General features: G+C 37.1%; 2 protein-coding genes across 10 annotated transcripts in view; both read left to right on the top strand.

Annotated features, from left to right (window-relative positions):
• LOC113039709 (rho guanine nucleotide exchange factor 3) overlaps positions 1–12231 on the top strand; it is a 40142-nt gene extending 27911 nt beyond the window's left edge. For all 6 annotated transcript variants that reach the window (XM_026197747.1, XM_026197746.1, XM_026197745.1 and 3 more), the window contains 9 exons: positions 5352–5459; positions 5614–5784; positions 6042–6104; positions 6471–6567; positions 7982–8058; positions 8284–8541; positions 8645–8815; positions 9669–9855; positions 11575–12231. In XM_026197747.1, coding sequence (XP_026053532.1) covers positions 5352–5459; positions 5614–5784; positions 6042–6104; positions 6471–6567; positions 7982–8058; positions 8284–8541; positions 8645–8815; positions 9669–9855; positions 11575–11807 — 1365 coding nt within the window. In that variant the 3' untranslated portion in view covers positions 11808–12231. The remainder of the gene's footprint in view (positions 1–5351; positions 5460–5613; positions 5785–6041; positions 6105–6470; positions 6568–7981; positions 8059–8283; positions 8542–8644; positions 8816–9668; positions 9856–11574) is intronic.
• Positions 12232–17288: 5057 nt separating this feature from the next.
• The window catches only part of tasora (transcription activation suppressor a), a 31780-nt gene continuing 22449 nt past the window's right edge, over positions 17289–26619 (top strand). For all 4 annotated transcript variants that reach the window (XM_026197739.1, XM_026197741.1, XM_026197740.1 and 1 more), the window contains exons 1-7: positions 17289–17672; positions 20370–20515; positions 21964–22056; positions 22197–22269; positions 23583–23674; positions 23756–23887; positions 23988–24121. In XM_026197739.1, coding sequence (XP_026053524.1) covers positions 17471–17672; positions 20370–20515; positions 21964–22056; positions 22197–22269; positions 23583–23674; positions 23756–23887; positions 23988–24121 — 872 coding nt within the window. In that variant the 5' untranslated portion in view covers positions 17289–17470. The remainder of the gene's footprint in view (positions 17673–20369; positions 20516–21963; positions 22057–22196; positions 22270–23582; positions 23675–23755; positions 23888–23987; positions 24122–26619) is intronic.

The raw sequence follows: 26619 nt of genomic DNA, 5'->3' as shown, positions 1-26619 counted from the left end.
AATAATAATAAACGTTGTTGTTGTTTGTTATATTTGTATATCAAAATACAATGTGTGTGTGTATATATATATATATATATATATACACACACATATATATATATATATATATATATATATATATATATATATATATATATATATATATATATAAATTGTAGAAATATATACATGTAAATATTTTCAATATATATACAGGCACGTGTGTGTGTGTGTGTGTGTGCATATTATGTAAACAGACACTTTTATCTGGGATGCGATTGATAGTTTGACAGCACTAGTGTATTATTGAATGATTGGTGAATCAGACTGCATCGGAGTCTTTGCTCTGAATCATTCAGACTCTCACTGAATCACTTCAGATGACTCACTGAACCGCTGGTTATCACAACATGAATCACGTCTGAAGCTGAGGACTGTTACTGATTTATGTGTGCTTCCAGAAACTGAAGACGCACTTAGTAAAACTCAGATCAGTCTGATAAGTGCCTGGTTAGCTGCTTCTCTTAGCACAGTGAATGCAGTTTATTCTGCTTTATATCAGCCGCTGTGTGTTTTTAGCTCAGTTAGGAAAAACAGGAGTCTTTGATCGTAAACCCACTGCAGGAGAAAACATGTTCATGGATTATAATTATAGACAGAGCAATCTTGTTTTAATATTAACATTGAAATGGTTTGTATTCAGTTGTGTCCCCAGATGTTATGAAGTTTAGATGCTGGATTGGAAACTGAAAATCATGATCTTGATGTTGTTAGGGTTAGGGTTAGGGTTAGGATTGCACAGATCAGTCCTGTCTCTGAGCGTGTGGGACTGGGGTTGTGCTGCTCATCAGGAGTCAGTCGCAGGGCTCTGGATCGTTTCACACAGTGAACTGCGGTTTGGTTGAAGAACAGGAGGTCTGTGATAATATCAGTTGACTTTCCTATTCAACACAATAACAGTTGCTCAGCTGCATGCTGCCGCTTCTGCTTTGTGAATGCTCACTAATTATTTTTACACTTCAAAATCATAGAAACACAGGGATAGGTGAGTAGTGACAGTTCTGCTTTCATGAGGTTAGTTTGGTTTCAGCTGTTTTTATCTGAGGCGCTCGTCTCTGGTGTCGTTGTGATTGGGATCTCAGTGTTTTTCAGCAGTATGACTGACTGCAAGCTGTTTTACTGACACGTCCATGATGCCCTCGCCTTTCAGCAGATTTACAATCATTGTATCTGTTTGCCCTGACAGTAGATTCACACACTTCTGCTGCTCTCATGCAGCGTGTGAAAATGCAGCCTTGTTTTTTATTTCAATGTTTATTTTTCAACATTTCTAAAAAAAAAATTAAAATGTACAAAAAATACCATTACCCTTTTTGTTTAGTATGCTTAACGTTCAATAGTGTACAGCAAAATATATCAAAACTTCATTTTTGCTTAAATAATTTGGATTGCTAAGAATTCATTTGGACAACTTTAAAAGGGATTTTCTCAAGATTTCTCCAGATATTAAATATTATCCAATCCAAAAGAACCATACATCAATGGAAAGCTTATTTATTACATTTCAATACACTGACCCTTATGACTGGTTTTGTTCTCTAAATGTTTTATTAAAAGGTGACTAGGGTCATCTATTATCATCTATTGTCTTAATTCATTAAACAGCATTAATCAGTTTCTTTGTAAAAGTTCCCAATGGGAGAATGCTGGACGTCCAGTGGATTTCACAGCAAAAAACAATAGATAATAACTCTAAGAAAATGCTGAAAGAAATAAAATCTAATCAAAAACAGATAATATCCTAGCTCCTTATATCCTGACAGAAAACATGATGTCCCTGATTTTTACAGATTTTTCGACGGAGGATATGTGGAATTAGATTTTACTATTTAAGTCATCAGTACTTATTGGAATTGTGCATTTTAAGATTCACCAGGCAGCAGGCCAGTGTTTTCCCCTAGGCCTGTATTTCGTAGAAAAAAGGCTTTTTCTTTCCAGACTCTTGGGAGACCCGGATTCTAGCTCTAGATTTGGTTTTTGTGATCAGTGCATGACTCAAACTTTCCCACAGCAGTGACTGGCTCTCAGAAGCACACATCAGAGACATGTTCAACCATCAGTCCTCAAGCTTTCATCTTAATGATGGGAGCCCTCTCATCAGATCACATCTGCTGCTTCTCTCTGACTGCTGCGTACAGCTGCGTAGACACCATAGACTCGTCTGAACTTCACTGACCCATGAGAACTGCTTCTGTGGTTTTAGTCATATGTTTTCTTCAGTTCATTAGCTTTAGTTTAAACCTAGATACTCTACCTCATTAAATTTCACAGGCCAAAGAACGCATGCGTGAATCATGCCTCTCACAGAAGTAAACTTCAATGCATGCATTTTATGTTGACAAATTTGCATGACCAATTTGAACCGGATGTGAAATCTGTGTGGTAAAATCTCAGATTCCTTTTGAAAAATTTGCAGAACAAAAATAACAAGACAGCATTTTGTCTCTGGCTAAGAAACCAATCCCAGAATGCATGGCAATGAGCTCAGTCAAAAAAGCAAGCAAACAAAAATCACAATTATTTGCTTCCAGAATAGCTCAGTATTTACCATTGATCATTGAACCTTTGGGGCATATTTCATTGATTTGAATAGGAATCCATACGACTGGGAGGGCGAATAAGTTCCCCATGCAGGTTTTGCTCATGTTGCTCATGCAAATTTGCTGCGCTGACCAACAGAAAACAATTCCATCAAGAGCTTTCATAAACTCTGAGATTGTATAGTTTCTTGCTTTTATTAAATTTGTAATATTGCGATTCATTTTGGAGCTGGTTGGTTTGGTTTGTAATATTGTGCACTTTGTTTTAATGCCTTTTTGAGATGAAGAAAATGACTCCCAGATGACTCAAGATGGGTCAAATGTAGGCGATGACTGTTGCTCAGTTGTTTACTGTCCAGTACATCTCGTGTAGCGTCTGTGTTTATGTGTGTTTAAGTATGTGTGTAAGTAGCTGGCTAACCTCATGTAGTATTGGTCCTTAGTAAATAATTCTAGAAACTGTGGCGTGATCGTGATTTTGTAAGGTCATGTTAGTGTGACATGAATGGCGGGGGATTCTGTTAGGTGACTCACATACTGTAGGTTAACGCTCTACAATACGCTGGCCTGGTGTTTTGTGTTATGTGGGCTCTATTTTGGGAATCCTGTGGGTGTGCTTTCGTTCTGTAATCCAGTGGCCAAACAGGAAATGGGTTTGGAGGTGAGAGAGAGGAGACTAAGCATATGCAATGAGTCAGATGTCAACACGGCTTCTTACTGTCCGAGCAGCAGATGCCACTTCTCATCACAGAGCTGAAGAATCCTCTCCATTAATCAGAATTTACTGTATGTGGAATGTCACGGAATTTGGAACTTTGGATGAATAAATCAAAAGTAGATGAATGAAATTCAAATTACACATTAAAACTTAAATTAATCTATTTGTAAAATCCTATGAATTCAGTTGATTAGACATGCTTTCTGCAATGAAAAAGGGCCTTATGTTAGTCTTAAATGAGTCTTCTCATGTTCTTATTAATCCTGAAGTTACTTTCCAGTCTTATTCGGTTTCTAGACATCTTAAAGGATTCGTTTGAAGTTTGAAGCAGTTTTATGCACCAGTGAAATTCCTCAATAAAGCATGATATGTATCCATCGATCCTGTGCAAAGCAGGACACATGTCTGGGAGGCACATTCAGACCTACATAAGCAAATATTGAGCAGTCTGATTTCAGAGTGCAGGGATGAACATCTGGCCAGCAGCCATATCTACAATTCTGCATCTGGTCAAATAAGGCAGAATCATATTAGCAAACCTCCGAGAGCAAGAGGAGCTCGTCCACATCCGCAACTCACAGCTTCTGCAGTTTGGTTATTTAGGTACTGAATACATTCAGGGTGACTTTTCACTTATTAGTTTATAAAACCTAGAATTAAACCTACAAGTGTCTATGTGGGTTTAGTTAATTATAGATTAGGGACAACAATGTCTGTTAATAGATCTGCAGGATCTTACTTTGGTCACATCTGACAGCAAAATCATTACATACTTTTTATGGTTTTTTTTTTTTTTTTGCTTGTTTGTTTTTATTTTGCACATGAAACACCTTTCATTCCAGAGGTTCTTGTTTATTTATGATTTTTTTTTCTGGACTGTACTGTACCAATAAAGTACCAAAAGTGTGTGTGTGTGTGTGTGTGTCCGTGTGTGTGTGCGTGTCCGTGTGTGTGTGCGTGTATGTCCGTGTGTGTGTGTGTGTCCGTGTGTCTGTGTGTGTGTGTGTCCGTGTGTGTGTGTGTGTGACTCCAGCATGACTATCCTACACAGACGTGATAAGGCTCACTGCTGATTGTGCAGATGAACAGACAGTGAACAGACATTGAAAGCTTTGATATGATAACAGTGTGCTTGTCTTCATGTTTTGCATGCGCAGCCTCATTTCACTCCTGAATCTTGATAGTTGTCTAGTTGTCTTGTTAGTGTTATAAGAGCTGAGATTGTAAAGCAATGGACACCGGACTAAAACTACACATTTTGAGAACTTTCTATTCACACATTTATTCATTTTCAAATAACAGTACAGTTATGTATGGCAAGAATCACATAGAAAATATTTGTGGTAACACTTTCTATGAAGCCGTATTTATAGTAAATTATAAAGGTATTCTTAAGGCATTAAAAAAAACATTAAAATATGTTATATCAACTCATGAGTAATCACAATGACACATATAATACATCATAATACTTCCGTATTTGTGGTTATATGTTTAAGAGTATTATTATTTCTAACACACGTTCCATGAAGATATTTTGTACATTTCCTACTGTAAATATATCCAAACTTGATTTTTAATTAGTAATATGCATTGCTTAAGACTTCATTTGGACAACTTTAAAGGTGATTTTCTCTTTATTTAGATTTTTTTGCACCCTCAGATTCCAGATTTTCAAGTAGTTGTAATCCTAACAAACCATCCGTCAATGGAAAGCTTATTTATTCAGGTTTCAGATAATACAAAAATCTATTTTAAGACTTGTTTTGTTGTCCAGGGTTACAATTGTTCTATAACACAATTATTGTACAATGCAACATCCATTGGACCACTCAAGAAGGAGTGTAAATCAAGAGTTTCTCTAGCTAGAGGCACCTACTGAATCAGAGGCATTTATGACTGGCAAGACTTCCACAAACCCTGTAATCACAGTCTTAGTTGTGTATGCATCACATTACGCTGCAGGGAGATTTCCGCTGAAGCCTCAAGTGAGCTGCAGGTGTGTGTGTGTGTGTGTGTGTTCACCCGGTGTGTGTGTTTGTGATCTTCAGGAGCCCAGCAGCAAGCGTGTGAAGCCTCTGTCTCGAGTCACGTCTCTGGCCAGTCTCATCGCTCCAGTCCAAGCTGCTCCGCTCAAACGCATCGGACAGACGTTGCAGGTACAGGCCCGACCGCAGGATCTGTTAAATACAGCTTTGATACTGTTCAGATTTCAACTTGATCTAGTTTTAGTTTTTAGGCACAGCTAAGAGAGCTTATTAACCCTGTGCAGCCTGTCATATGACGTGAGTTGACCGAACTGTTTCTCCTCAGCGCTCCATCAGCTTCCGCAGCGTCTGCAAGCCGGAGATCATGTCACCGCGTCCGTGGAGCAGACAGATCGCACCGGCCAACACCAAACGCAGAGACAGCAAGCTGTGGAGCGAGACCTTCGACCTGGGCCTGGGACACATGCTGTCCTCCGAAGAGATCAAGAGACAAGAGGTGACTTCCCCTGACACTGATCAGTGGGCCTTCAGAATGAAACTGAATCTCGTGGTCAGGCCAGTCTCATCTAAAATCTGTGTTTATCTTTTGGGCGTAATTTATCCCATGCACCACAATTAGGTTAGAATATCATATCATATACTTTTGACTTGGACAGAGTAATGCATTCATAAACTATAAACTTATTGATGAGTAAATGCATCCTATGTGATTTATTTAAATCTTCTCTTTCTTTCCTGTCATCTGTTCGTCAGGCCATCTTTGAGCTGTCTCAGGGAGAACAGGACCTGATTGAGGACTTGAAGCTGGCTAAGAAGGTACCCTGTTCTTTCCATCACATCACACAGCATGAAAACCTTCGAGTCCTGGTTTTAGCACGGCTAGTTGATCCACCAGGATGAATACATTACATTTAGTCATTTAGCAAACACTTTTATCCAAAGCAACTTACAAATCATGACAATTGAAGCAAACAAAATCAACAAACGATTTAATGATGTTCAGTTGTTTTGTTTCTATCTCTATTGTTAAAAGCGCAGTATAAACAGAGGTGACTTGACTTGATACACCAGTGCTAGAACAGGCCTACATTCTACATCCTGTTCCATTTCCTGTCATGTTCTCCAGTCTGATCTGTATGGTTCTTCTTGAGAAGGTTTGTCTGACGTGTGATTTCATCTCAGGCGTATCGTGACCCCATGCTGAAGCTGTCCATCATGAGCGAACATGAACTCAATCAGATCTTTGGCACGCTGGACTCCCTCATTCCTCTGCATGAAGGTGAGCGTGAAGTCTGTGTCTTCTCATCTGTGTGACACACATCACACTACAAATATCTGTTCATCCACGACAGCATCAGATCAGGACACAAAGACATGGAGATTGTTCTGTAAGCCAGTCATGATACGGGTCGACTGCTTAAGCAAGTGAAGATGGAAAACTGATTTTTAGTTTAAGGATGATAAGATGATATTATTATGTGAGATGAGAGCACACAGGATCATAATAAACACATGCCAGAGCAGCTAAAACAAATCAGTGCCCTGTTGTTTCTTCACCACGAGGCAAAAAGTGTCTTTCCAAAACCTTCACCCTCTCTGTTCCTCTGTGGTGAAATGAGCCAGGCTGCTGAAACCATCACAACTTTAACCACGAGGGGTGTGTGATATAGGCTATACATCGTCTGCAATAATATCATAATAGTTGTTTAAACATGTGCGATTTAACATTATTGAGTATTTATCAAAAACAGTCGCAGTGACTCAGTGACTTGCTGCCACCTACTGGCGGTTTTCACATTTAATTACACATTTAAAGGATCTTTTTATTATTTATAGAATTTCAAATATCTGTTTTCAATGTGTTGATGTTATATATAGTTAAACAATATTTTTACATGTGTAACTGCAGCTTAAATCCACTCATGTCCTGCATTAAACCGTGTGTAAGTACATCTAAACGCCACTTCAGATGCAGCTTCTGCATTTCCTACACATTGCAAAGATGAATTTAGTCAATACTAATTTAATTTACTTGGTATTACTTATTATATTTGAACTCACTGATTAAATGTAAGAATTTTGCTGAAAAAACAATGCATACTTTTAGAAAAAAATGACTTTATAAAGGTAAAAATGCCCATTAAAGGTAAACATCCATTTAAACTTACTGATAAAGATTCATGTCTATCAGTCTAAACTGACCACCACACAGAATATGAAGAATATCTCAAACTGTAAGACTCAGTTTAAGTTACTAGTACATTAACACACAGCAAAATATCATCTAATTATCTTTATTGATAATATCTTAGATATTAGTATTATTTGTCAATATTGCACACCCCTACACCCCACAGCCCTAAACCAATGCTCTTGCATCTCATCTGTTCTAGCTTGTCTCCTGATCTAGCTGTCTAATAAAAGTCCCATTATACTCTGCAGATATTATTGGCTCTGTGAATAATTGCTCATGCTCCTTTACTGTAGGTCATTTTGTATTAGTACATCCACCAAATACATAAATGTAGACCAATTCACATGAATTACCTCAAACTGAGATTGTCTCCCTTCCCCGAATTACTAAAAACAGCATTTGGATTGAAATATGAAATCATTTATTATAGACCAATCCTTTGTTGACATCAGTAGTGGAGTCACACATTGAAGTGAGCTGTTTCTCTGTGATCCTTTAGATCTGCTCAGTCGACTCAGAGAGGTCAGGAAGCCGGACGGCTCGACCGATCACGTGGGCCATATTCTAGTGGACTGGGTAAGATCCTCTCACTGCTGTGCTGTGAATTCATCTGAGTGAAGTACCCTCCATCTGATTCACAGAGATGTAACGATTTCAGATGCTGATATTAGGGTTACACTTACATGTAAGGCCACCTAATAATAAGTGTGACCAACTTTGTTTCCTCTTAGAAATACGAATTAAGATAAACGATATCACTGAGCAGGACTGGACACTGATAGCATCTCTTTCTGGTTGTAGCTCCCTTGTCTTGAAACCTACAACAGTTACTGCAGTAACCAGGTGGCAGCCAAAGCCCTGCTGGACCATAAGAAGCAGGACCATCGGGTGCACGACTTCCTCCAGCGCTGTCTGGAGTCGCCCTTCAGCCGCAAACTGGACCTCTGGAGCTTCCTGGACATCCCCCGCAGTCGCCTGGTCAAGTACCCGCTGCTGCTGCGAGAGATCCTCAAACACACGCCGAGCGAGCACCCCGACCGCCAGCACCTGCATCACGCTGTGAGCCACGAGACAACACCTGGCCCTGAGGGTCCTTGTTTTGTGTCATGTTGGAGCTGGTTTGAGTCCTGATCGTGTGTGTTCTTGTCTCTGAACTCTTCAGATGAACATGATCCAGAGCATCGTGGCAGATATTAACACTCAGACGGGCGAGTCGGAGTGCCGTTACTATAAAGAGCGCCTGCTGTATCTGGAGAGCGGTCAGAGAGATCTGCTGATCGACAGCTCACGCATCCTCAGCTGCCACGGACAGCTCAAGAACAACAGAGGAGTCGTAAGAGATTTCATATATCATGCATAATTACATGCGAGTAACCCTAAGACAAAACCTAATCCTAACCCTAGTCAAATATAACTGTGCTACTGATGGGTTTTGTGTTTCAGGCTCACACATTACTTTTGAAAGGAATAACTACTGTAGTACTGAACTCACAAAACTCAAAATCTGTAAATACATGACCTCATTATGATGCATAATTAATTCAGTGATGAGTGCGCAGTCATCTCTGAAATAAAATAAGTTAAAATCAGTGATATTGCAGGTGATTTTACCCGTTCCAGTTAAACTGGGATTAAGTTGAAGATGAATCTCTCAGCTTAAGTCTCATTTGTCATAAACTGACAAGATTGAAAGGCTTTTTTGATGGCAAACCTAAATAATAAAATATGTTACGTTTCTATAATTTAAGCCTCCATGCTTCTTTTAATGCAAATGCTTCATATTTCATTAAAATAAAACTTAAAGTTTTAATTCATTTTGATCAGCATATGATATTTCTCAGAATCCATGGACAACTAAACATCAGTATAAACTTTTTAAAAGCAACAGGTGAATTATTAATCTGTTCATTTAAACAAGTTTTCCAGTTGTATCACCAGAATTTCAAATGTAAATGTAAAACTATAGGAACGAATATTCAGATGCAGTCAAACCAGTATTTTCTCTCATTTCTCTCATTCTAAATAAACTAGCTTTATGCAGTACTTGGTCTTCCCTGTCTAGAGAAGTCATTTCACTGCTATAGAGACAAATGAAGCAGCTAGAGAAGCTCACGTTAATGAACAAATGTGCATCAAGCGCTGTTAAAGACTGTCCTCAGTAATGAATCCCCTCTCTGTCTCTGCAGAAGCTGCATGTGTTCCTGTTTCAGGACGTGTTGGTGGTGACCCGGGCCGTCACGCAGAATGAGCAGCTGTGCTATCAGCTTCACCAGCAGCCCATCCCCGTCAGAGATCTGGAGTGGGAAGACCTGCAGGACGGAGAGATGCGCCTCGGAGGATCCATCAGAGGAGCCTTCAGCAACAGCGAACGCAGTGAGTCACGAACTCAGCTGGTCTCACTTGGGCCAGAGTATTAAACGGATAGTTCACCCAAAAATGAACATTTGATGTTTATCTGCTTACCCCCAGGGCGTCCAAGATGTAGGTGACTTTGTTTCTTCAGTAGAACACAAACAGAGACTTTTAACTCAAACACTGTTATAAAGTAAGTGGATGGGAATCTCGGCTAAAACATAGAGTAAAACAATAAAAACATACACAAACAAAACCAAATTAAACTCTGCGGCTCTTGACATTAAAAAGACAAAAGTGATCAGTCTCTGTGCAGGAAATTTAACAGTATTTGTATCGGGGTTATTATCAGTTACCGAACTGTTTGAACTCTTGTGAACGCGCTTCACAGCCGCAGGCATGAGGTGTCTTCTTCTTCTTGCTTTATGGCGGATCACAGACTTATACTAAGTGCATTACTGCCACCTGTCTCTCAAATCAAATAGTCAATGTCAACGTGCATAGGAAGACACGCTCAGGACAGTTCTAACAGTTCAGACATTATGTGAATCAGAGGGAAAAAACAATATAAATACTGTTCAGTTTCTTGCACAGACTGATCGTTTTGTGTCTTTACACATCAATGAATCATCACAAGCCACAGGGTTTCATTTGGTTTTGTTTGTGTATGTTTTTTTGTTTGTTTTACTGCCTGGTTTAGCAGTGATTCCCATCCACTTACATTATAAGACTGATAAACTTGGTTTGTGTTCTACTGAAGAAACAAAGTCACCTACATCTCTGATGCCCTGGAGGCAAGCAGATAAATGTTCATTTTTCATTTTTGGATGAACTATACCTTTAACACACTTTATTCTTTATGCATGAAAATATAGCTGCCTTTATATTTTAGGAAGAGGGCCATTGTAAGGGGATCATCTTACACTACCAGGTCAAAACTTTGGTTGTTTATTTTGATCAGTCATCAAAAAGGGATAAAAATTCAGTAAAATATTAATATTTTGAAATTGTATTACTGTTTTTTTTATTATATTTTAAAATGTAATTTATTTCTGTGATGACAAGTCTGAGTTGTCTCACATATGATTGGCCAATTTGTTGATTATTAATTAATTATTATTGTTGCCCAATTATTAATAGTGGTTCTTGTTATTATCAGGGCTGGAAACCATCTTTGCTACAAACCATTTTTGTGGTAACCAGAAACCATGATTCATGATTATCTGAATAAAAAGAATAGCACAAATTTGATATAGAAATCTGTTGTAACATTTTAAAAGTCTATACTGTCAATTTAATGCATACTTACTGAAAAAAATGATTTGATTGATGAAATTCTACTTAAACTACTCAACTAGTCAAGTCGCCATTATTTATATAGTGCTTTTTACAATGCAAATTATGTCAAAGCAGCTATACAAAATGAATGTTAAATCTAGGCTGCAGCAGAGTCAGATTGTGCAGAGGAATCATCTGGTTCCCATGGTCTTGTCCCAAAGGCCGTCTTTTGTATGTGGTAAGAAACATACAAAAGAATATAAAGAATATATATTTTATTCAAAAACATTTTAAAAACAAAATTGTAATTATTCCAAACTTGTGACAAGTAGTTTATCTGGAGTCCCTGGCATCATAAATCCCTGTCTTAATCTTTATGCTGTGAATACTTTGCACAGGTCAGAACTACAGGTGCCTAAAGAGCTGCTGTAAACATGTCAATCTCTGTTTATCTTCCTCCAGCCAAGAACTTTTTCCGGGTGTCTTTTCGCAGCGGAGGACAGCTGCAGATGCACTGCTTCCAGGCCAGCGACGCCTTCAATAAACAGCAGTGGCTCAACTGCATTCGGCAGGCCAAAGAAGCTGTGTGCTCTGCAGAGTGTGAACCACAGACAGCAGCTCGGTGCTCAGACTGCAGCGCTGAGTGCTCACAGATGGACCTGACAGACCTGACCCTCACGCCTGTGGAGACATGAGACACCCTGACCAGGACTGTGTTGCAGAACATGAAGCACTTCTCTGAGACTGACTTCTGTGTTATTCTGTGCCTTGCTTTCTCTGCGCTGTTGTTTGTGGCAGTCGTTCAGAAACTGAGCGTCTGGGTCCAGCGTTTCACTTTAATCTCGCTGTCTGCAACTGAAATGCACTACTGTCTGCGCAAGAAAACTGAGGCTGAAAAATCGTTCAGGTGTTTCACGTTCATTCTGTAATCACTAATAAATATGACCAGTCGAATGTTTTCATGAGTAAAGGGTGATCAAAGTATTTCTGAAAAAGAAATTTAGCACTGTCAAACGATTAATCATGATTAATCACATTCAAAATAAGTTTTTGTTTATATAATATATGTGTGTACTGTGTATATTAATTATATTTATATAAACACACACACATACTGTACATATATTTTGTGTATAAATGTATATAGATATATTTAATGTATAAACATAACATATGTGACCCTGGAACACAAAAACAGTCATAAATAGCATATTTGATTGATTTTTCTTTTATGCCAAAAATCATTAGGATATTAAAGTAAAGTAATAATCATGTTCTATTAATATATTTTTTTACATTTCCTACTGTAAATACATCCAGACTTAATTTTTGATTAGTAATATGCATTGCTAAAAATATTTTTTACATCTTCCGATTCCAATTTTTTTGCATTCTCAGATTCCATTTTTTGCATTCTCAGATTCCATTTTTTTGCATTCTCAGATTCCATTTTTTTGCATTCTCAGATTCCATTTTTTTGCATTCTCAGATTCCATTTTTTTGCATTCTCAGATTCCATTTTTTTTTTGCATTCTCAGATTCCATTTTTTTTGCATTCTCAGATTCCATTTTTTTGCATTCTCAGATTCCATTTTTTTTTGCATTCTCAGATTCCATTTTTTTTTGCATTCTCAGATTCCATTTTTTTTTGCATTCTCAGATTCCATTTTTTTTTTGCATTCTCAGATTCCATTTTTTTGCATTCTTAGATTCCATTTTTTTTGCATTCTCAGATTCCAATTTTTTTGCATCCTCGGATTCCGATTTTAATATTGAATAAATATTGTCCGGTCCTAACAAACCATACATCAATGAAAAAGCTTATTTATTCAACTTTCAGATTATGTCAAACCTATGCATATAATAAATATGTGAATTAATAAATGTATAAAATGTATGTATAAAACAATAAATGTATACATTTAGAAAAATGTACACTTATGACTGGTTTTGTGCTCCAGGGTCACATATATGTCTTAAATAAATACATGCATGTATTTGTATTTATATGTACATAATAACTAAACACACATACAGTATATTATATAAACAAAAACTTATATTTTGGATGTGATTAATCGTTTGACAGCATATTCACAGTCGATGTCAGAACCAGATCTAATGATGAATATTAAAACTATTTCAGAATCTGTGAAGCACTTTGAAAGGAGCTCAGTTCTGGAGGATTAACATTGTGCCGCAAATATCAGTTTTATACATGCATTCTTCTGCAGCAGTTTGTTGGAAAACACTGTAGCTAAACAGAAAGTCTCTTGTGCCGTGCAGATCAGCGCAATCTGTGTCATAGTGTTTCTGTGTTCGCCGAAACCCATAACTTGTGCTGTGAAGAGAACAATCTGTGCCAAAACGTGTCTGGTGGTCTTCAGTATTGCTGGATGTGCAGCCTTCAGTTTATAAAAGTCTTTTATTCTGTTTTCTTTGTTTGTTTTTTCTCTTGAAAGTATTTTATTGAAATGTATGATACAAGATGTTTATTTATAGTTTGGTTGCTGTTGGATTAAAAGGAGATGAGAAAAGAAAGCACACCGGGTCCTATGGGAGAGTTTGGAGGTAAACTGAGGGGGAAATGCATGTTTAATACATGAGAGAGACTGACTGATGGACAGTGTGTAACAATACGTCTTTATAGAATCAAATAAAGATTTAAAAAACCTTAAATGTGTTATCCTTTACATAATGTTTGTTATGAATTATGTAATGTTATAAATGATGAGCAATGTAGTTATTTGAGGGGATAGTAATGTACACTAATGTACAGTTTAGGAAATGTTTTGATGCAATGGTGTGAAGTTTAAGTTCAGCTTTGAATGTTTACCATCTTTACACAGTGGAAAACAACGTCCAGGGACGACTGAGTCCCTCTAGTGCAGTGAATCACATCTTCATAATGAGGACCACAGGGGCCAGATGTTAAAAACACATTCAGCTCCTGCTCTATACCTGACAGTCAATATACTGCCTTTCAAAGTAGACTATTACTTCAATGTTTTCATGCTTTTCTTACGCATTTGACTGCGTTACACTACTGTTTAAACGATTGGAGTCTGTAATTTATAAGTATCTTATATTATTATAAGTATCTTATGCTTACCAAGGCTTCGTTTTTTAAATAAACTTTACAGTAAAACTGAAATAATATTGCAATTTATAATAGCTGTTTAATATTTGAATATATTTTTAAATCAGTGCTGTAATCAAATCAAAACTCACTGTTAATCGCGTCCAAAACTAAAGTTTTTATTTACATTATATGTATGAGTACTGTGTATATTTATTATGTATATACTGTATAAGTTCTATATATTATATTCTTCGAAAATATTTACACAAATATATATATATATGTGTGTGTGTGTGTGTGTGTGTGTGTGTGTGTGTGTGTGTGTGTGTGTGTGTAAAAATAAAAACAATTGTAAATATATCCATTAATATGTGTGTGTATTTATATATAAATAATAAATAATACACAGTACACAAACATAAATTATGTAAACAAAAACTTTAATTTGAATGCAATTAATCATTTGACAGCACTAATTAAAATGTAATTTATTCCTGTGATAAAATCTAACCTTTCAGCATCATTACTCCACTCTTCAGAGTCACATGATCTTCATGATTTACTGCTCAAGAAACATTTCTGATTATTACCATTCTTATTATTATTTTGATTCTTATCCCTTTAATGCATTCTTGCTGAATAGAAGTACATTTCAATTAAAGTACAATGAATACAAGCATTTCAAACAATAAATATCAGTGTCAGTCCAGATTAGTGAGAGCAGAGGAAGAGTATTACTATCGATGATGCAATAACAGGTTTGACATATGGCTAGAGCTCCTGGTCCCTGAAGAGCCCACTTATCTCAGGTGTCTTTTTGTCTGGGAGCAACAAGGCCCATGGGTGAGTCCCCTCTCCACATGATGATGGTCATGTGTGCACATGAATAATTACTGACACCTGGAGGAGGCTGGAGAACAATAACACAGACAGATGAAAGACAGCACAGCAGATCTCTAACACCATCAGCTTTGTTAATTACAGAGGTCATGTGAGATTTTGTCTAATCTATAGATTCATACTTCAATTGTAAGCCTGACTTACGTACTAGGGAAATTTTATATTCAGCAGATATCATTCCATCCACTTCCAGGAGGCCCTTTTTGGTCTAAACCTGAAGGTTTCTAAAAACAAAGTTAGACAAGCTGTCATTGCTTAATGAATGTGACAAATAACTGTTTGTTTATTTTACTGATACACATATATTATTATTATTATTATTATTATTTCCCATATTACATGTTGTATCCTAAACTTTATTTTTCTGGCACAACATAATCATGATTTGGAAAATTTTTATTTTACTATTTTTTCAAGCGGCCAGCCTTAAAGTAACAGTTCACCCAAGAAATAAAACATGTATTCAATGATTAACTCTGCAGTGAATAGGTGCTGTCGGAATGAGAGCCCAAACATCTGATAAAAACATCACAAGTAATCCACAGCAATCCAGTCCAGAATCCACATAACGCTTTCTCCAGTGCTGAATATGGATGAATATTGCTACCCATATGCTTCCATAGATGTAACACTGTTCAAGTGAAGAAACAAACTCTTCCTTTCCTCTGATCAACAGAAAGCTTGGTTTTAAAATGACTTCTGATGGACAAGTGCTTCATAAATTGCTATAATGCAATACCTTTTTCCTAATGTGCCACTGCGTTTTAAATTATGGGAGGCACTTCCGGTTTGGGGTTCCACTCAACAAAAAAAAACAAAAAAAAAACGAACGAATTTTTTTTTTTACTTCGTTACATTTACTTGAGTAATTTTTTGGGGTAACTAATACTTTTCGGAGTATATTTAAAGACGGGTAATTTTTACTCTTACTTGAGTAGGGGAAAATCTGTACTTTTACTTCGTTACTGTGGGCGACGCTCCTCTCGTTACTTTATCTTAATGCAATAAATGTTATAAATGCTTCAGTTTATTCCAAACGCGCCGTCTACTTTTCTCTGGACAATGAGCGATGCCCATTCGCGAATGATTCATTCTTTTGAGTCAACTCTGTTCAAAGGCTTGATCAATCCAATTGGCAAACGAGTGAATTGGTTCATGAATCAGTTTGAATGACTCTTACACGCGCTGAGCGTCTGAAGCGGTTCACTCAGAGTTGTACGAATCTATAATTAAGATATTGATTTCACAGTGTTAACAGTTTCAGTGATTTTAATGGGAGCTTCTGAGAGTGATTGAAATCTAGACTGTCAGTGAAAATGATCTTTAATAATGTAAATGTTATTTGCTCTCTTTCTGAACAATGAAAGATTAGTAGCAATATTTATATCACATTAACTTTCAATGTTAAATTCACATTTAATATAAAGTCAGTCGTATTAAAAATATTTTATGGCATGACACCTATATCTGTTACTTAAGTAAACAGACAGGGTTTTATAATAAATTACATAAATTGGAGTAAAGGCTGATGAAATATATACATTTATACATGCACACATACATTACATACATTTTATCTATATATCTAAAGAAAAAAGGCTCAGTATATATGACCCAAAGTAACTAGTAACTAACTACTTGAGTACATTTTTTATCCGATACTCTTTTACTCTTACTCAAGTAACTATTCAAGACTAGTACTTTTACTTTTACTTGAGTAAATATTTCTAGATTTACTTTTACTTTTACTTGAGTAAAGTTTTTAGGTACTCTACACACCTCTGTTTGTATTACGCTGAAAGTAAATTAAAAAGTACCTAGTTTTCCTAGTTTTTATTATTATTGTTTATTCGGTGGCGGAAAGGGGTTTCCATAGGCATGCCCTGACGGTGCAAACAGCTTTCAAATACTGGGAAACTCTCAAGGAAGTACACACATTTCACTCACATTTAGTTCTTGCGATGTATTATGTAAAATGTATATACATTATTATATCCTGTGTATGAATATGGTGGTCACTTGTGTTGGTGATGAGCTGAGAGACTGTGTGGTGTGCAGCGGAGCATGGACACCTGCACCCCAAGGTGTGTGTGTTTGTGTGTGTGTGTGTGTGTCTGGACTCTGGAGCCGCTGAGCGGCGCTGCTGCGATCCGCTTTCACTCTCTCTCTCTCTCTCTCTCTCTCTCTCTCTCTCTCTCTCTCTCTCTCTCACACACACACACACACACACACACACACTGCGGGAATGAGTGGGCATGCCCATGTGTGTGTTTACGTACAGAGCGAAGAGCGTTCAGCAGCACACACAGACCCCGCGCCGCCTGCAGCTCTCCGCGCTGCGAGGAGGATCCGTGTCCGCTCCTGAGTGAAGCAGCGATGGAGCCCCGAGGAGGACGATCCTGCGACAGCCCCGCTGTGTCTTCACGGAGCCAAAATGGCGCTGCGGAGGAAGAGTATGGGTGTTTGGACGGACCCGATGAAGAGAGACGGGTCAAGAGCGCCTCATGGGCCGAGAAACCCGCCGAGGAGCAGCCACGGCTCAACTACCAAATCCCCCGGAAGAGCAGAGAAAAAGGAGGTGCGCTGCCCTCTTTCTTTGTCTGTCTTTCCGTTAGCTCTCGGTCTGGCGAGCTTTACACCTAGACAACAGTAGTGTGCATCACAGGAACGTGTTGCTCGCGTCTGTGATTCCCGGCTACGCTCTTTAGATGAGCAGCTCAGTAATTCAGGACAGGATTAATGGAGACCCGGTGCAACAAACCACAATACTAGAGATGCTATCAAATTTGTGTGTGTGTGTGTGTGTGTGTGTGTGTGTGTGTGTGTGTGTGTGTGTACCCTCCCTCAGGTAACAGGTTGATCTGCCACACCCGAGTGTAACCTGGGGTACTGTGGGGAACACTGCATTTCATCCAGAGACCTTCAGGCCTAATTTATTATTAAAAAAAAGACATAGAGAGTTATTAATTATTTATTATTATGAGTAATTCAACTAAAAAATGAATCACAAAGGAGTTACCTCTTTCATCTAAAAGTTTATAGAATTCAAGTTTGTATTGTGACATTCAAAGCCTCAGTTCAGATAACTTGTTTATAATGAATTCTGTGTTAACGTTCTAAAGGTTCCATTCCAACGGTTGAATATTCTGTTCCAAAATTCTAAACTTCCATTCATGTGTTTGAAGAATCTTTTTAAACAAGGTTTTATTCAAACACTCAAGTCATGTAAAGAGAGTAGGAATCAGTTTTATGAGTCATTTAATTGGTGCCACTTCTAATTAACTGTTTTATTGACTTCTAAGTGCTTCTGCATAAACACTAAATAATTCATCCAAAACATATTATATAGTTACTTTAAATAACTTTTTGACTGTATCTCATACTGTAGACTATATTTTGTTTATATATTAAATGTAAAAAAATTGTTTTAATTCTTTAGTGTCTCGCATAATTTACTTAATACAACAGTGTTTGCATTTAATTCTTATTGTCATCAATCATCTGGGGAAGTATGGTTATATATTTAGTTAGGAGTTTATCATATTTAACCTAAGTCTTGCCTTTAAAAGATTACAAGGTGTTTTTCTTATAACAAGGTGTGCAGACAAATCTATAATAAACAGTCCAGCATTCTAGATAACTAGGAAAGCTAGGAATAGTTTGATTAGATGGTGACTTTAATTAAAGGTATAGTCGGTTACATCTGTGTCTGTTGCTCATTAACATGGGGATCACTGGGGATTTGGAGGGAGTCGGTGGGCGTATCTGCGTCTCTCAGCAGCAACTGAATTCATGCTTTAAAATGCTACAAATCTACTTTGTGTTATTTGAAAACAAGTCAGTTAGTGTGATGGGTGCTAACGACCGTGACCATTGAATATCTGAAGCAAACACACATTATCATGCTCCTCACTAATGAGATTGTGCATGATGATTGACTGTCAATAATAGTTATTGGACCGATCAGGAAATTAGAGGAAGAGTCTGATCACTGATATATTTACAGCGTGATTTTGACATGCATCCATTAAAGCTTCAGAACTGCTTCAGTGAGGAGTAGTATCTATGATTTCTTTCCCATCTGGCTGTTTTGTTAACATAAACCACTAATAATAAGCAACTGCATGAAGACTGTGTGCTTGTCAGAACTGGGGGTTAGGGAAATGGTTGCAAAAAGATTTTATTTATTGCAAAATGTACCAGTTGATGCAGATTTTAAAATACAAGGTAAAATTCAGTGGTTTATTCGCCTTTTATTTCAGTAGGACAGTAGCCACAAGTCTGTTGGCTTCATTAATTTTAAAATAAAAACATTTTACAACTTATATTTTACTTTTCTTACAAAGTAAATCTAACAAATAATTCGGTTTGTTATTAGTAGAGCAGTTAGGGTGTGCAATATTGTCCAAAAATGATGTCTCGTGATTTTCTAGGTGTCAGCTATAATATTTTTTGTCAGTAACAAAATGTTTTTGTGCTGCTGCATTGGCTAGTCTATTAAATTCATAGTCTTTGATGGCAATTTCTAATGTTTGATCCCTGAATTGGTAATACACTTTATACCCTCAGAGTCAGAAGAAATTACAGTAGAAATGAAACAAAGATATAACAATATATATATAATATACAAATTATATCTACAAATAGTTTTATTTTTTAAGAGAGCAGTAACCATAAGGGGAATAGTGCAGTACAACAGTGTAAAATAGTTGCTGTTTTCAGATGAGTAAACTCACGTTTATTTCTATAATAATGATACGGTGATGCAAAATAAAAAGTAAATAGCTGTTAATCTGTTGAAATCAGTTTATAAGTGAATGTGTTCTTCTAATCAGCTAACTGTTTTCTTTTAGTAGTTTGGTGATTAACTGTTTAACTTCTGCTTCAAAATTGTTCATAAACAGTTTTTTTTATGTTTGTAGAATATAGTAGTTATGTTAAAACAATTTTGCACCAAATTTGCTTTCATAGCCTTTCATTTGCACATCATTTACAAGACATCATTGGACAGAATATGGAAAAGGTTTTTATAATTTATATATTTTTTAAAAATCTAAATAATCAAAGAAATGTGAAACTTGATCGTTACATCTGTACACCAGTTCTGAGTCTATACAAAACTAGAATGTGCTGAATGTGTGTACATGTAGTTTGTATTTTGCTGTGGAGATCACCATCTTGATTCTGAGGTTTTGGTAAACCTCTGTAAAACCAAAATTTGTTGTGTGGTCTGACACACAAACTGTGTTCTGACCGCTTTGTTCTCCATTCACAGCTCTGTTTCAGTCTGTGTCTACGGACTCCAGAGAGTTTTCTGACGTCCTGCAGATCCTCTCCTCCAGCTACAAGGACTCTTCCTCCACCGGGACGTTTGTGTACTCCAAACCTCGCCTCGTCCACAGTGAACCACTGGAGAAAGATGTGAGTGTTTGACTCTTCTACTGCGGTGCATTTAAGTGCGGTTTGCCAGCGTGAATTATTTTTTTCAAATGGCTGCAAACTGTATTGAAGCATTATTATACAGGTGCACCTCAATAAATTACAACATTATGGAAAATTTATTTTATTTTTTGTAATTTAAAAAAGGAAACTTTCTTTTATTCTAGATTCATTGTACACAAACTGAACTATTTCAAGAGTTTTTTGTTTTAATTCTGAAGGTTACGACTTACACCTTAGGAAAATAAAAAATTCAGAATATTCCATTTTGAGCTTGATTAGTTTAATTAATGTTGAGTATAAATACTGGGTACCTCTTGGGCTAGTTTAGAACATGCAACCACAATTATGGGAAAGACTACTCTGGACTCCAAACTGCCACTAAAATGGTCGCATTTGCGACTATAAATAAGCCAATGGATCTTTACTTTTTTTTTGTTTGGAGCCCTGCTACTGACGTGACAGTTGTCCAGAAGACAATCCTCAACACCCTCCACAAGTAGAATAAGCCACAGAAAGTCAATGCTGAAAGGGCTGGCTGTTCACAGAGTGCTGTATCAAAATATATTCTTAGAAAGTTGACGGGAAGGATATAGTGTGGTAGGAAAAGGTGCACAAGCAACATGGATTACCACAGCCTTGGGAAGATTGTCAGGAAAAGCAGTTTCAAGAACTTGCAAGAGCTTCACGAGGAGTCAGCGCATCAAGAGTCAACACACTCAGACGTCTCCAGGAAATGAGCTACAGCTGTCACATTCATACAACCAAGCCACTCCTGAACCAGAAAAAACATCAGAAGTATTCACTGCTCCGGGTGTGTGTTCACGGTGTGTGTGTTTGTGATCACTGTGTGTGTTCACGGTGTGTGTGTTCACTTTGGATGGTTTAAATGCAGAGCATGAATTCTGAGTATGGGTCACCGATCTTGGCTGAATGTCACATCACTTTCAAAATAAAATAAAAAGATCCAAATCTTGGTCAGAATTTCAGTGCATTTTATTGGGCTAATGTGCACACACACACATGCACCTACACATACACAGACCAAAAATGTGATCGAGTAGCTGGGAGCTCTGTGTACATGCATACAAAGGTGAATTAAGTAATGTATGTAAACTTAAATGTAAATATGCATTTAGATAAAACATCTACTGGTAGTGCATAGACACCAATTACACATTACTCTGTAAAAGATGACAGTAACAAATCATATTCACTTTATCATCCCAGTGTGTCTCTTCTGACTGTTGTCTGCACAAATGCAAGTAATCTCATTCTTCAGCGCGGCTTTAATGTTGTGTGTGTAATTATATGTTTTGTGGTATTGAGACCAATTTGAAACAATAATACTTTCGTCTTTGTCTCGATGTTTGAGATCACTCTTTGTGCGTCAATTACAAAGGTAATATTGTGATGTTTTGTATGTGCAGTTCGTGGAGAAGCGAAGGGAGCTCAAGCAGGATGGGCGCACAGAGAAAGAGCTGTCTGAGACTTTCTGCTTCCTGCTTTGTGATGCTCAAAAGGTAAACAACTTCCTTTGTTCAGCCTTTCATTAGTTCAGTGCATTCAGAGTATCACACAGTGACGTTCAGCTGAACAGATGATCATTTGTCATTCTCTGGACACTTTGTGATGTGATTTCTCTCTTGTGTGCTGGTTGCAGGTCTCGGTGGTGTGTGAGAGAGGACTGTCTGTTGGCAACAGCTGGATGAGTATGTTGGGGAATCCATCTAAAGGTGAAATAACCTTCACAACACATCGAACTAGACTTCCTAATGCTCATTTTTAAGTATTATTTTGGTATATATTTTGCTAGGAGTCACAGGGAATGAAACGAGAACTATACTTTGAGTGTCACAAGTTATTAACATGCATTAATAATATGTTTGTGTGTGTGTGTGTGTGTGTGTGTGTGTGTGTGTGTGTGTGTGTGTGCGTGCTCTTGTTTTTGTGTCATATCAGGACACAACTCTGTATAATGTCATGGGTATGACACAGGTATTACAAGGAGAGGGTGACTTATGAGGACATAACCCATGTCCCCATTTTTCAAAACGCTTATAAATCATTCAGAATGAGTTTTTTTTGAGAAAGTAAAAATGCACAAAGTTTCCGGTTAGGGTTGGTGTAGGGCGATAGAATATACAGTTTCTACATAATAAAAACCATTACACCTATGGGATGAACACACTTTTCACAAAAGCAAACGTGAGTGTGTGTGTGTGCGTTTTACACCAAAACAAAATAAAATAAAGTTATCTTTTAGCAAAAACTGAAAATCTAATCATCAAATGTAAAATCCTTTATAACATTTTGGGATGATTATGCTAGGAGTCACAGGGACTTTGCTGTACAATATTTATAACAATGTTTCTTTTCCTATTTATTCTTGAAATGTAAACAATTAAATGCTAGGTGTACAATATTTTTTAAATGTATTCAAATTAAATAATGAAGACAACAGGTTAAGTAAAAATATACTAAATATGTAATATAGTTTAGGTAAATGCAGCTCTCTAGAGTTGTTTGTTTTTCTAGCTGGATAATGAGGTTTAGACATTCAATGGACTTCCTAACGTAAATGCTACGTTACATGGCATATTGTTTAAAATAATGTTTTATTGACAACTTTTCCTGGTTGAATCACTGATTGCGTGATTACATCAGATGTTCATTCATGTTTATTTTGTGCTATAACTAGTAGAAACTCTATACAGCGATCAGTCATGCCACAATATCAAAACTTCTTTTAATGTTTGAGTTTCATGAGGAGTATTTCTTTAAAGAGCGGACTGGATGTGGGTGTGCCGCCAATGAAAAGAAATCAAGAGCATAATAAAATAATTGTTTCGAGAGATTGGTAACAAACTGCTCAGAACAGTTCAAACGCTCGCCACTGAGATCATTTATGAACTGTGTGAAATGGAGAGCTGTTTTTGAGATTGTTTCATGTTCTGCAGGAGACTCCTCTTTGTTGTCTTGACCACTGAAGTGTAATTTTTGGCTTCTGTAGTGCATCCACTGAGTAAAGATTATATTGATGTTGCAGGTGTTTACCTCTGTCAGTTTTCTGATTTACTTCAAGTCAACCCGCTGGAGCCTGGATTTACAGGAAACATCGTCATATTTAAAGTTATAAAGGTACAGCAGCGGTGAATGATCTTGTTTTCAAATGAAACCGTGCTGTTGGGTCTGAGAAATGTCCCGTCTTTTGTCCTCCAGGGTAAAGTGAAGAGTGTACATGACTTTATGTCCAAAAATATGGATCCTACACCTAAATTTGACAGCCATTTCTCCAAGAACTCGACCAGAGTGACGTCCTTACAGTCGTACAGGGCTTTCGAGTACACTCAGGTAAAGTCCTTCAAATAAATAACTCCTATAGGAATAAAGCTATTTGAACAAATGATCGTAATCACATGCATTTGCTGTAAGATGGCTGTTTTCTTCTCAGCAATACTTCTATGAGTATGTGGATTTTGAGGTTTCGTCCAGGCCGAGACACGTGTGTCCGTATGCGGTGGTCTCTTTTTATTTTAAAGGCAAAGAGGTTTCAACAGCGGCCCCCAAACCACTGCCTCCTCTCAGGTATCTGACTGCTGTCCTTTACTCTCAGTATTAAAACAATGCACTCCGTGTATTGCACTGTCCTCATATTTACTGCACAGGGCCTTGTGCCTCTAGAGGGCCTCGCTCCTGGTCTGCATTTTATGTAATTTGTCTATTTTTTATTACTGTCTTTCAACCCATTTTGTCCTTTGAAAGACTTAAATAGTCATAGCTGATAGACAGTATAAGACTCTGTATATAAGAATCAGAAAAGCTATTTGTTGTTAGGATGACAAAAAAAATTTAAAGTTAAATTTTTAGGTTGTTCCAGAGCCCTGCATTTCTCCCCAACTTTTTTTTACACACCTTGGTCCAGGCTTTGGGCCAATTTTAGGCTTTTCCTTATTCTTAATATTTTAAACCTCAATCAATTAGTGATGAAAAGAAAAGCAGGTGAAGAGTTCTGCGTTCAAATGCACACAATAGGCTTAAGCTTGCCGCAAAGCATCGGCAAAAGTAATTACCTTAAATGTGTCAGGGGTAAATAGGAAGGAGTGTTTGAATTATTAATTAATAAATAGTGTTCTCAGAGTCTGTGTTGCAAGGATGAAGTCGCTGATCCTGACTTGCCACCTCTTCATTAGATACGCCTTTAGAGAGAAATGCATCTTTGCTCATTATGATTGAAATGAAAGGGGTGGCTTTTTTTCAATTTGATTTATTTAGTTAAGTAATAATTTAAAGCTTTCTATATATATTTATCATGTCTGTGTGGCATGTAGGCTATTCGCTGAGTTTTGTTACATTTTTGTGAAGCGCACCCGTTCAAGATGAGGCGGCAGAAAGCGCATCATGTTTGTTTGTTTTTTATTATATTTTATTAAAGTACAACACTTTGTTGATTTTGTGACTGCGCACAAATAAAAGTAGACCCTTTACAATTACAAATGATGCTTTTCTCTTACCTTTACGAGTAAAAATTATGGTGTATCCACTGAAAAAAAGGCAAGAGATCGTGCTGACGTCTCCTGCCCTACAAAGTGCACTTTAGCTCGCACTTTCTGCACAAACTATTGGATACAGTGCAAATTTATCTAGGTTTAACTTTTAACGTTTATTTTTCAATTTCACTGTTTTGAGTTGAAAATATGTGATCAATGTGACAAGATATGCTTGCATTTTCGACTATAGACCTGGCATACAAATAAGAGTGAATGTGCACATTTTAAAATACTTTTTTTTTTTTTCAAATAGTGTAAATTGATTACTACTACTACAGTTCTAAAATTAGCATTTTTATCAGGCTCCCATGCGTAGGTTCAGTAATTTCACTTTCACAGCAATTAATAGTTTATTTTCTTTCCCATTACAGTAAAATAACTGAACATAAACATAGGAGCATGAGAAAATGATCATTTTAGAAGAAAAATTTGGATGGCACATTGAGTCTTTTGCATCTGATCTATTCATATATAACCACAAACCTAGAACTTATTTTAACATTCTTATTTACTTATTTAATTGCTTTATTATTATTATTATTATTATTATCATCAGTATTATTATGCAGTAGATTCTTATGAGCGTGTGCGTGACCTTGATTCATACGCAAGCATGTCAGTGAGTATGACATAACAGTCGATCAGATGTGTGTTAAAAAAAACCACACACACCCACAAAATTGTATAGGGCCTCGCACGTCAACTTCGCACAGGACCTAACACCCCTCTTATATGTGTGTGTTTATCTCTCTCTCTCTCTGTCTCTCTCTTTGTGTCTCTGACAGTGACGGCGATTTGTGTACCTTCACATTAGAGTTTACGGTACATTAAACACAGTATCCATTGAGAGGAACTGAGAAATATCACAGATCGCTTGACGGAGAGTGAAACTCTGTATCGCTCTGTCAGAGTCAGAGAGTGTTTGCGAGTAAAAATATATCTGAGCTAAACTTAGCCTACAACTCACACACTGGGGAGTAAAATCTGATAATTTATTAGCCATTGACTAATATTAGACATAATTTAGTCACCAGAATGAAGATTTAGTCGCATATGCGATTGTAAGAGGGTTGTGTTGACAAAAAATGGATAGCTGTTTCTTCGTTTCTGTCACTAGCGTGCAAGCGCAAGGCAGCACTATGTGCATGTAATACTCGTGGGAATTGTAGTGTCATAGTGTCACTACACGGCTTATTTCAAATGCCTTTTAAAAACACTACAATTATTCAACCCGCCAAAGTGGCTAGTTGGAGTCACTGCGTTACCCGGCACGGACAAAATCCACTCGCTTTTGGCATTAAATGCGCATAAAGCATTAAAAATACTTTATAGGGTAAAGATAATCAAAACAGTGCTGAGCTAGATCAAACTTTATTAATAATTTGTTCAAATAATTTGTTCCCACTTAAGGATTTTAATCATTAGCTATAGCTCCCCACTGGAGAGCTGCTTTATAACAGGAAATCAAGTAGTATTTCTAACTGAAAGCAACATTGACTCCTGTTTAATGCTGTAAAGCTGCTTGATTTAAGGCCG

Source organism: Carassius auratus, chromosome 22 (genome assembly GCF_003368295.1).
Source record: "Carassius auratus strain Wakin chromosome 22, ASM336829v1, whole genome shotgun sequence".
NCBI lineage: Eukaryota > Metazoa > Chordata > Actinopteri > Cypriniformes > Cyprinidae > Carassius > Carassius auratus.
This window is presented reverse-complemented; position numbering and strand designations above follow the sequence as displayed.